We start from the raw sequence: 12,361 nt of genomic DNA on the forward strand, positions 1-12,361 counted from the left end.
TCTTCTCCAGACCAAAACTCCACCCAGCTCAGCTATGAAATATGTGGCAATCTACCTTCAGGAAAGTGACCAGGAATAGGGATAAGGTTGGGGATGGGGGCAGGCAATAAAAAAGTTCCTGACATATGTAAGGTGCTGTACCAAACACTTGGCATGGGTTGCTTCCCTTAATTCTCACAGCTAGTTTATGCTGTCTTCCTGTTTCACAGGTAAAGAAACAGAGACATAGATAGTTAGTCTACTCAGCTTGTCTAAGATTACACTGCCAGGAAATGAACGGCACCATCAGGATTTATAAATGTCTGGATCAGACTCCAATGTGTTCCACTGACTATTGAGTTAGTAGGAGCATTCTGGTCTATGCAATGTAAATTAGCATATTGGGGGGGTGCTGTTTTTCAGCTGTGTTAGATTTATTCAAATTCTGTTGCGACTCATTCTATAGTTCAACAAAAGGAAAGGAAATGTGTGTTTTTTTAGAAATCCTATTCTTTGCTTTTTAAAGTCATGTAACCAGTAGTCAGAGCAAGAGATGGACCATTACCAGCGCCTGTAGAAGCCCCCCCTTAAGTCCCTTCCAGTCACTAGCTCTCCACAGTAACTAGTATCTTGACTTTTGATAACCTAGATTCATTTTTGCCTCTTTTGAACTTTATATAAATTGAATCCCATTTGTATGTGCTTTGCAATATCTGGTTTCTTTTGCTTGACATTTACATTTATTAGATTCATCCCTGTTGTTGCATGAGACAGTTGTTCTGATTGATTTAACTATTGCATAACCTTGAAAATAACTACCACCTTTTCTACTGGGAAGAGGCCAATTATATGAGAAAGCTAAACAAAAGGTTATTTATATTCTTTTCTATGTGCTGTCTTTGGGCAGAAAGTGAAATGACTTGATGGATATGTTTCTGATACATATGGAGCTATCTTAAAGTTGTATTTAGAATGATCCCTTATATCAGGAATCTAAAATTGTAAAATACATAAAAGCTGAGAGTAGAATGGTAGTTGCCAAGGGCTAGGGGAATGGGCATTGAGAAGGTGTTGGTCAGAAGGCACATAGTTTCAGATATGCAAAGTGAGTAAGTCCTAAAGACTACTGTATAGCATAGTGCATATAGTTAACAATAATATATCATTTACTTAAAAATTGGTTAAGAGGGTAGATCTTATGTTAAATATTCTAACACACATGCACACCCCCGTACCCACAGAGGGAGGAAGAAAACTTTTAGAGGTGATGGTTAAGTTTATGACGTTGTTTATGGTGACAGTTTCACAAGTGTATGCTTATCGTCAAATTCATCAGGATGTACATATTAAATATGCACAGCTCTTTTGTATGTCAGTCATACCTCAATAAAAAATTGGATTGAGATATTATTTGTAGAAAATTTATATTTGGGCTATAATGTGATGCTCTCTTTTGCTAAATTCTCATCTGTATTAAGAGTTATGAGGGATCCCTGGGTGGCGCAGTGCTTTGGCGCCTGCCTTTGGCCCAGGGAGCGATCCTGGATACCCGGGATCGAATTCCACGCTGGGCTCCCGGTGCATGGAGCCTGCTTCTCCCTCTGCCTGTGTCTCTGCCTCTCTCTCTCTCTCTCTCTCTGTGTGTGTGTGACTATCATAAATAAATAGAAATTTTAAAAAAAAGAGTTATGATACTCAGGGCTTCAAAATTTAAATGATATAGGTGTGTAAATGGCCTCTGTCTCCACTTTACCCAGAGATCAGTTGCATAATAACACTTCCCTGCACTGAGTGTGAGGCCAACTCTTAGGATACCTGAGGTCTGTTACCAGCTGGGTCACTGACTTCCTTACTGCTAAAATCTATTTCCATGTTTTCCAGCTATGAGGAGTTAGCTCTTTGTGGCCAGGCTGAGATTTCTCATTACCCTTTCCCTTCCCATCTCTGAGTCTGTCCTTCCCAACACCTCTCTCTCTCTCTTTCTCTACACACACACACACACACACACACACACACACACACACCACATTTCTACTGGACTTGTGTAGAAAAAAACCTGGGGAAATTGGAATGTGGGCTAAGTATTAGTTGAATTGGAAAACCATTAAAACAAGTGTAACTCAACAGTTTGTATAGTATGATCTCCACACACATACATGAACAGATACGCACAAAAGGATTAATAATGATCTTAGTAAAAACGTGACATTTTTATCATTTCAAATGTTTGCCTCTCTGTAATTTTCTCTAATGTATCTATATCCCATCTGTAATAATAAATGTGATATTTACAAAATGTGCACAATACTTAAAGGTTGACAGTCTGGTTTTGTGGACATTCTCCTATTTTACCTTCCCTCTGAGAATAGGGTAAGTTTTCTTCTTAACCCTCACTTTCCAGATAAAGTAACAGTCTCAGCACACTTAAGTAACTTGCATTAGGTCAGCCAACTGAAGCAAGATGAAGGACCAGAGCCACACCAGGTCTTCTGAGTAAATACCACACAGTCTCCTTGCGCGTTAGATACATCAGAAAAGGGAAGAGGAGACTCCAGAAGGTGACAACATTTAAGAAAGCAATTACACAATTTTAAACAGAAAATACCCAAGGGGAAGATGCCACCCTAAATCAGCATTTTCAGGGATTCGTGCATTTTCAGTGTGGAGCTGAATCCTTTAGTTAAGAGACCAAGATATGGTCTTGCCAGGAATCCTGCTCCAGTAATTTAACCTCTGACTTCTTGGCTTGTGCCTTAAGGTAAATTAGAGATAATCATACCTCTTCTTCATACCTGTGGCTACCACAGAGATGTTGCAAGGATAAATGAGTAGTGTCCTTGGAGCTCCTTTGAGGAGAGGGATTTATGAATGCCACATATTATTATCAGATTAATATTAACTATAATTATTTATCCATTCTTTCTTCCTGTTTATCAGGGTCAAATGCGATTCCTACCAGACCTACAAGAGGAAGTAAATCTCTCTTTGCCACTCTTGTTAGAGAGAAGAACACATGGGAGTTTGGTTTTCCCTGTCCCTCTGGAAATTTGTGATAAATAGGGTCAATCCCATGACCATACATGGTCCCATCACTTGCTCCCATCCCCTTGAGACTTACTTCTGTGATATTAAGCATTGTTCATTCTCAGAGCCATTTTTTTTGTAAGACAGGAAATGACCAGCTTCATGGTCATGCAACCTGTGCAAGATGCATAGTGCCCATATCCAGCAGGGCCCCATAGTTGATATCTTGAAACTTATAATAATTTTATCTTTGATCTTATGTTTTGTAAGTGAAATCTGAGGGTAAAATAGAATATACTTACTCCAGTGGCTTGGAGCCTTGGTTCTTAGGCTGTCCCACCTTTTTCCTGCCACTTGCCTGCCTCCCCTGGACATGTTATCAGCCACCCATTTCCTTGATCCCTGGCACCCTAGAACTCATCCAGCATCCCTCATCCTTGCCATCCATTCCCAGAGGGGCCTCAGGGTGCAGGTGCAGAAAGGATCTGAGTTGGGCATGTGTGCCTTGCAAAGTTTCAGATGGGGCATGGTCGCAGCCATTCTTAGCCTGGGCTGGCATGGCAGTACCATGGTAGACCAGGACATGTCTTGGTGGGAGTGAGCCTCTTGTCCACCTCTGATCTGGGTGTCTAGTATGCCCCATGCCAAACTTGTGGCATCCTTAGGGGCCACCTATCTGCTGTGGAGTGGTGCATCGGTACGGTGAGGAAGGGAAATGTCTGACTTCCCCAGAGCCTGGCCCTGGCTGGGGTACAGGAGATGAGTTTGGCAGCTGGCAGATAAGGGTAGCCTTGTAACATGTGAACTGTGTATTGCCCTCAGTCACCGGATGTAGGGGCTGGGGTCCTGTGAGGGTCTGCACTCTCCTTGTGATATCCTTATGCCTGAGGGAACACAGTATTAGAGAGTAAATAAAACACCATGCCATTGATGAATTGTGATAAATGTGTCATAATAATGTAAGATGTCAACAATAGGGAAACCTAAACATGGGTTATCTAGGAATTCTCTATATTAGCTTTTCAGCTTTTCTGTAAATCTAGAGCTATCCTAAAATAAAAAGCTTAGACAAAACCCAAAAAATACCAGTATGACAGGTTGAGAGAGAGAGAGAGAGAGAGATTCCAGAAGAAAAAAAAAGAGAGTTTCATACTTTACTACTTTCAACAGCACTTTTCCTGCTGTTTGAATAAGAGGCCCTGCATTTTCATTTTGCACTGGACCCCACGAATTATGTAGCTCCACCCTTTGTGGACTACACAAGTCCTCTATCTCCCTTCCTATCCCTCACTACTCCCAAATTCCAGGCCCTGGGTTACTTTGATTACTATTAAGAGTTATGCTTCTCTGGATTGATCATCTACTGAGAACTGGCTACCATACCAGAAGCTTTAATGCTTTCTCTCTAGTCCCTTTATAACTTCATGAGATAAGTATTCTTATCCTTATTTTAAGATGTAGGAAGTTGAGGTCGGGCATCACACAGTAAGCAGTAGAAGAGAAACTCAAAATGCTTGAGTCTCACTCCAGAACTGGTGCGCTAGCCACACTACTACAGATGCACCATTCAGCCTCTAGATATCCAAGTATTTGCAGGCTACTTGGGCAGGCACTTTGGTCTCCATTCCTCTGCGTATTTACTGAGTATCTGGTAGGTACCAGATCTGGCGCTGGTGCTGGAGCCAGGAAGTTCCTGAGCAGCATCCGTCCTTTCTTTTGGCTGTACTACCCAGAAGTAGCAGGGGTTTGATGCCCATATACTCAGCCCACTCTGACATCTGTGCCTCCCACTTTAGTCTCTGTGATAAGAAGGGTCTAAAATGGGACACAAAGTCTTGACTATAGATCAAGAATCTGAAAAGGAACAAATCGTCATTAACTTCCACATTAACTTCAAAAAACTTTGAATTAAAGAATATTGTAGCTGACCAGAATAAGAAAGGGCAGTGGAGAGGAAGGGCCTGTCACATTCACTGGCTGGTCACTGGCAAATCACTACTATACTAATTCTAGGAGCTCACGTGTCCTTGTTCTGGGTCACAGACCGGGAATGAGCTGGGCAGGTAACCCTTAATTGTGGATTTTTGAAAAGTCCTCCCTCTTTCTAGTGCTTCTGCTGCTATAATTATTGTAGTTCTTTTGTCAACCCTGAGTGGAAATTGGATCCCTTTTTTTCCCTCTCCAAGAAGGAGAACTGTGATAGATGATCTTACAGTCATTTTGCATATCAACCAATTCAAAAGCCCTGAGCATCCCAGGTACCAGAGAACCACAGGGTGATATGGACAGCAAGGTGGTAAAGTCCAAGTAGTTGGGAAGTAGTGGGACTTTTCCTTTGATGAGAGGCTGGGAATGGGATAGAAGAGGTTTGGGCACTTCAGGAAAAGCTTCCTTGGAAGAAGTGCTCCTCTGGAGGGAACTAGAGGAAATAAGAGAGTGTTTTGGACACACTAGGGGGTGAGGAGATTCCGCAAGTTGAGGCAACTGAGCAAAACTGAGGAGGAAAGGAGAAGATATGTGTAAGTCTGGCTTGAAATGAGTTTTACTCTAAACACCTCAGTTCTTGTCTGCACATTGTTGAGGAGTGTGAAAAAAATAGAGGAAGACACCTCTAGCGGTTTTGGGGCTTTTTAAGTATGACATACAGGATATTGAATGTTAACCCCAAGCTACCCTGAGGTGTATGCATATTCGAGGAATACATAAAACATCTATTCTTTGAAATGTGCATCTGTGGTCAAGTGATCTCAGTCTCTTAGAGTCTGTTGTGCTTATTCTCTTTTCTTCGGGTTCAAGTATGAGTGCCACACACACAAAATTTCAAATAATGATAAAAGGGTATGTGGTCTCCTTCAGACTTCTGTATGAACATAGGAAAAATGTATTCTAAATTTGACAGGGATGTATGTAATCTCTCTAGGAGAATTCCAAACAAGACTTTTGATTTTATTAGTGCCTATTATGTGCTTGCATTCCAGAAAGATTGGTAGAATTAATGAATGTTGTTTCTTTCAAAATCAGTCATGGTTGCAGGAGAGTCTGACTTTTTATAACCATCTGTAGCACCGTTAATTCATCCAGCATCTATCTATTAAGTTAATTTAGAGTTTACTAGCATAGAGATCTTAAGTCAATATTTCTGAGTATTAGTTCAGACTCCTCAGTGTTTGAGTATGGAATTGATATATTGTGACCATTCAGAAAGAACTTTATTATCACCCAGCAAAAAAAAAATGATCTTAAAAATAATATTTTTTGAATGGACCATTAAGAAACATTTCTAGAAAGTCTATAGAGTTCTGTAACCACAAACCAGAGCACCCCACTTTAATCAAAGTGAAATTCTGCAGTGTCCCCATCTGGCTCCACCTGAAAGTCCGGTTCAGAATTTCCCAGTGATCCTGACAGTTGGAGAAGAGAAGTTTTAGCTTTGTTTAGTATAACAAGAGCTGCCTACCTACTGTGGCCCATAAACGTGTAAAAAACTCCAGTTTCTCTCAGACCCAAGTCTTTTTTTTTAATAAATTAATTTTTATTGGTGTTCGATTTGCCAACATACAGAATAACACCCAGTGCTCATCCCGTCAAGTGTCCCCCTCGGTGCCCGTCACCCATTCACCCCCACCCCCCGCCCTCCTCCCCCTCCACCACCCCTAGTTCGTTTCCCAGAGTTAGGAGTCTTTATGTTCCGTCTCCCTTTCTGATATTTCCCACCCATTTCTTCTCCCTTCCCTTCTATTCCCTTTCACTATTATTCTCAGACCCAAGTCTTATCAGGGAAACTTCATTTTGCCTTTCCTTAAGGGAGAGAGTCAGGAGAGCGGAGGAAGAGCCACCACCTCCAGCTCCTGGGGGTCGGTGTTTGCTGAATTAAAAGTCACTCCACTGTGTGCACATTCCCAGGAATGAGTGGCTGACTGCCTCGCCTCCCAACGTTGACTGTCAGGGCCCCCACCCCGCGCCACCCTCCCAGTCTTCCCCCCTGCGTTTCATTTAGAAGAAAAGCAAAAATGAGAAAAGGCTTTTCTCATTTCTCCTCTAGCCTGCAAACGCTCAGAAATGACATCACGCACCCTAAAGAGCCCCAGGATGACTAAGGCAGAGAGAGCCTGAGAAAACTCACTGCTTCTGCCTTTAGTTTTGGGACACATGTATGCAGATGAGCCTCTGAGAGATGGTTCCCCGCCTTCTTCCTCGGAGGAAGTTTCTTGGTAGATCGCGGACACCTCATCCCCGCGGGGGGGGGGGGGGGGCGGGTGCTGGGGGTGGCGGCGGCGGCGGCGGCGAAGCCCTGGCACCAGCCGTCGCAGGCGGAGCGCCGCGGTGATTTGCTCTCCCGGTGGAGGGAGCTGGAAGGCAGGAGTCGGCGCGCGAATCATGAAGGAGCTCGGGGCGACCTTCAGTAGCTCCGGGGTCTGCGGCGGCAGCGGGGCCGCGGCGATGGACAGCCTGCAGCCGCTCCAGCCTAACTACATGCCCGTGTGTTTGTTTGCAGAAGAATCTTATCAAAAATTAGCAATGGAAACGCTGGAGGAATTGGACTGGTGCCTAGACCAGCTCGAGACCATCCAGACCTACCGCTCCGTCAGTGAGATGGCTTCTAACAAGGTAAGAGGCCCGCGGGCGCCTGGCTGCCTCGCGCCCCCCGCGGCGCCCCCCGCGCTTCCCGGGGCGCCCCGGCCGCGGCCTGCAGCGCGGGTGCATCCGAGGACGCCGCCGGGGACGCGGGTTTGCACGGCTGCCTCCGAGGATTCCGGCCCCGGCTGCCACACTCTGCTTGTGCCTCGATGCTAGGGCAAAAGCTAAACCCCCCTTCGTTCCCAGAAACCAAACTCGTGTTAATTGATGTAGTTCAGAATATGTCTAAGGGGAGAGGTGCTTCTAAAGCTCACGAATCACTGTGCAAAATTGAAAGGTCCTTTTTTTTTTTTAAAGACAACTGTCAGGTAGATAGCCTCTGAATGAATTCATAGGGTGAAATGGACCACACGTTGCATTGCAATCAGGTGTTAGACCTATTGTTATTATTATCTTTTGAACAATAACGTGACCTCAGTATATCAGTGGAGAGAATGGTTAGCCCTGAAGCTTTAGAAATTCTGAAATTTTTCTCCGAAGGACATTCTGGGATTTTCGAATATTTCTTTTGTGATGCTGCCATGACCCAAGATTTTTTTTTTAAAGGAAACAACATATACTTTATCTCCAACAAAAGAAAGTTATTTTTTTTAAAAGTTTGCTGCTTTTCGAAGAATTACTTGAAAAAAGTTCCACCATACTTCAAAACAATAGTTTTGTTTACGATTCCCAGACAAAACTTAATGTGGAAGGGTTTTAATTATCTATCATTATATCATTTGTTTGATTAACAGCTGGATTTAGAGTGCTAATTTATGTAGTGAGAGTTGCTGCTTTTTGTTTGTCTCCACCCCCAACTTGGAGAATGCTAACTTTATAAATATATATGATGTGTGTGTGTATACTTACTGCTGTTGTTTTTAATGGAAAACCCCCAACCATCCTAGCCTTAGGTATTGTCTTACTGTCTTAAGGTTCTGGGTCCGGGAAGAGCTTTGCTCCACACCTGCCAACATGCCCTTTCCAGCCCTGAGGTTCGCTAGGGAATGTGTGTCCCTACTCCCTCTTTACTAGGGTTAAAAGTAGCACCTTCCGATCAAGGCTTACTGGCTCCTGTTCAAAGGGTCTGAGCAGAGGGAGCATTGAGTCCTTAGAGGTTTTGAAGGGGGCTGGGGTGGGGGGAGAATGGACTCTTTTTACTATTGTTTATTGGTTAATGAAAGGGCAAAAAATGAAGTAAGCCTCTTTCCCAAATTTTAGTTTAGATTCAAGTTGGAAAAAAAAAAAACTTTTGAGATTTAACTACTGACTGACGTTTTTCTGAAGTTCTTAAATGAGAGCCAAAATCTGGGATTTTCCAGGCTGTTGCAAATCTCAACCAACTGCTTCCCTATGAGGAGGGCTTAACTGCGTAACTTCTCCAATCCACACTGGATTCCAAGTAGAAAGATTTGCGCACATGCTTTAGCCTACTTTGGAGCATTAACAGATCCTCTATTTACTGTGTGCTGTGAGCATTGATACCCATACGAGTTGTAGATCCAATATCTGAGGTAGTTTTTCAGCAGGTTTCACCATAAAAGACATGCTGAACTTTCTTCTTGAGTTGCTAAGAGAAAGCCAACTAACTCCAGGGGAGAAAAATAATACTCATTGAAAAACTGCAAATTGTCATTATTTTTCATTTTGATTGTTGATGCCTCATAGATTCTAACAAGGTTTGGATTTGGACTGCTGAAATGACACATTGTCTGTTTTGCAAATTTATTTTAAAAAATGTTTCACATTCCGTGTAAGGGTCATTAAGGCTCTGAGACCAAGGACTGTGTAGGACCTGGTAAGAATGCCAATCACTTCGGGCTTCCGCTCCTCCTTTATGGTGTCCTGTGCAGGAAGCAATGAAAGTCGAATAGAGCTAACCCCAAGGAAAGGGCTAAACCTTAATGCTGGCATAGTTAGCTTACGTAGAAGGCATGTACCTATTTTCTACATCTGCGGTGGAAAGGTTGTAGGGCAAAGCAATTATCCAGTGGATAAATAGTGCTCAGCTGACAGCTAAAGTCAATTTCATTTGTAAAAAGATCTCTTTCTCTTTTTACTTAGCAATCATGTTACCCCCAAATCTTGATTATCCAGATAATTGTCTCAGGTAAAACTTAACCCATGGCCACGAAAATATTTTTGTGGCCACCAAAAAGAAATTGATCACTGTCAGTTTTGGGGGAACTTAATTGTTTATGGTAAAAAATAAAGTCCCACATTTAATCATAAATCTTGTTGAAATTATGTGAACATTCCACCCAAGTCAGTGTTTAAAAAATATAATCATCGTCATCAGCACCATCACCATTGTCGCTACTAGGTAGTTGTATCTAATCATCTTTTTCTTCTCCTCACTGAACAAAAGAGCCATGGCAGATCTGAGTTACAGATTTGGAAGGAGTCTGAAGATGTTCTGTACAGGAAGTATGTGAAAAGCATGGTCTTTAGAGTCAAAAGATCACATCCTATCTCTATCATTTACTACCTACTTGACCTTGGCTAACTTACTTAACTCTTCTAAGACTATTTTCTTATCTGGAAAATAGGGATAAAAGTGGTACCTACCTTACTGGGTCACTGTGAAGATTAAATGAGATAATGCATCTAAAATACTCAGCAAGGCACCTGCTGGGTTGTAAAGATTCAATGAATGATGACTTATTAATAGCATCTGCTACATCTTTGCAAAAATTGTGTGTCCTTAGTTTGATCAGCTAAGTGATTTACTGAGTTTTCACCTACTCAACAATGGTGATGGGAAAGCCAGTGCTTGGCGCAGGGTGTGTTTGGGAACCTGCAAATGGTAGAGGGGTGACTGTGCCTAGCCGAGGAAAAGGAAGCAGTCTTTCATATGTAGCACATCTTGGGAGGGTTGTGTGTTTAGTGTTTTTCTTAACCCTCTTATATTTTAAAGAAAATTGTGATTCAAAGATTATAACCAACTTTCCCAAGTGTGCTTTAGAGCCTGAGAGTTAGATAAGGAACTGTTTCTGTGACCTATAGAAACGTGGTCTCCTCCTTGGGCCCGATTTCCCCTATCCCTTGAACGCTGGCCATAGGCCAAATGGAATTCCAGGATTATAGAGAACGATGCAGCCAGGTGGCTCAGTAGTGTAGGTTATTTCTGCCCACCCCCCCCCGCCCCGAATTACGAGACGAAATAAATGAAGCCGTGTTATGAGGCAGTGACATTGTTTTTCAAATGAAAAGGATGTCAAGTGAACCTTCCTGCCAGCAGCCCAAGTTCAGTTAGACGTGTTAGAACTGTTTTCTATAACGACAGATTGGCTTCTGAGACTTGTTCATTAATTTTTGCTTCAACTTTTATCGCCTCCCGAATTAGAAGAATTGTCTTACACTTCAGCGAACTGCATCAGAGCATGAGTTCCTCGGTGGCAAAACAGTCAGATGTTTTCAAAACAGGATGCTTTGGCTCCGCATTATAAAAAAGAGGAACGGAAAGAGAAACAGTATAGCAAGGAAGAAAGCAAATAGCCTCAGCAGGATCCCCAGCCCAACGACGGCATAAACACTGACCTATCTTCCTGACCTTCACTGTGGCTCAGTTCCTGACCTCATGTCACCAAAGCCAACCGACGTCATTGGAGGAGGATAGGAGGAATGGCGCAGCTGCTGTGCGGGTGACTAGAATTTCCTGTCTCCTTCCTGACAGACTCAGTCAGAAAAGTACAGAGTTGCAGCAACAGTGGCTGAGGAAGGACCCACACAAAACAATCCCAGTGAGGCGTAGTTGTGACTGAGGAGGACAGGGAGCTTTTCCCGAGAGTCTCTCGCCCAGACTTCTCAGGTGAACGCGTCCAAGGGGTCACTTGTACCCAGCATGTCGAATGCTTTTCAAAAGATGAGCATGCTGTGGTATGCAGCACCAAGGAGCTGTGTTCAAGCAACTAGTCCCTCTCCTAACTCCCCCACACTCTCCATTCTCCTGTTCTTTCTTGACTAGCTTTGCCCGGGGCTGTTTTGTGTGTTGGGACAGAGGTTTGGGCCCAATCAGTGAAAATGGATGTTTCATTGTTGAAAAGAGCAGTCGTGCATAATAGCAGTGGTCTCTTTAGAATGAAGCCTCAGGACCTAGCACTTCAGTCCGTTTGCTAAGGAAATCTACAAGATAGGAATGGGAGATAGCAGGTCCTTCTTCTTTGAAGGGATCATGAAGTCAGCTGCAGATACCATCACAGAGGAAGTGAGTCCTTCTGGCTATACAGGTTTATTTTTCCGGTTCTTCAGGTGTGTCTGTACTGGAGTATTGAACATAAAGGCAAATAATTGCCTGTGCTCTTGGGTGGGAAGGAATAAACTCATGTAATTCTACCAACCTGGAGCCACTTGGGACCCAAGCTGCATATGATCTGGGTAGGCTGATTGCCCTTCACTTGGCTGAGTCCTTTTTCTATCCAACTGAATAATCAGTAAGTATGGGAAATGTTGGATCCAGCAGAACCAAAAAGGAAATAAATCTGTTGGTCGACAGATTCATCTGATAGCTCTGTCAGGAAAATGATAGGCAGGTGACCAGTTATTGAAGGAGACTGCTTCTACTTTTGCTCAAAGTTAAATGATATGACTAGAGCATTCCCACCCTTAGGGCAAGAGAGGTCCTTTACCTGAACTTTTTGCTTTAAGAGAACTCTAGCCTTATCTTCCTCCAACTGTGCTCTCTGCTCCAGGAGGTGAGGAGCCGATGGGGCCAAAGGGTAGCTGTGGTGCCTGCTCCAGA

General features: G+C 43.2%; 1 protein-coding gene across 3 annotated transcripts in view; it reads left to right on the top strand.

The window, feature by feature from the left end:
* Positions 1-12,361, top strand: part of PDE4B (phosphodiesterase 4B) — a 346,024-nt gene that overhangs the window by 298,696 nt on the left and 34,967 nt on the right. The window contains exons 1-2 of one of the 3 annotated variants that reach the window (XM_055306685.1): positions 7,092-7,214; positions 7,499-7,611. In XM_055306685.1, the coding sequence (XP_055162660.1) occupies positions 7,178-7,214; positions 7,499-7,611 (150 nt within the window). In that variant the 5' untranslated portion in view covers positions 7,092-7,177. Of the gene's footprint in view, positions 1-7,091; positions 7,215-7,458; positions 7,612-12,361 lie in introns of those variants that run through there. The other 2 variants (XM_055306684.1, XM_055306686.1) reach the window with 2 other exon arrangements.

The sequence above is a fragment of the Nyctereutes procyonoides genome, unplaced genomic scaffold (genome assembly GCF_905146905.1).
Source record: "Nyctereutes procyonoides isolate TBG_1078 unplaced genomic scaffold, NYPRO_anot_genome, whole genome shotgun sequence".
In the NCBI taxonomy this organism is placed as follows: Eukaryota; Metazoa; Chordata; class Mammalia; order Carnivora; family Canidae; genus Nyctereutes; species Nyctereutes procyonoides.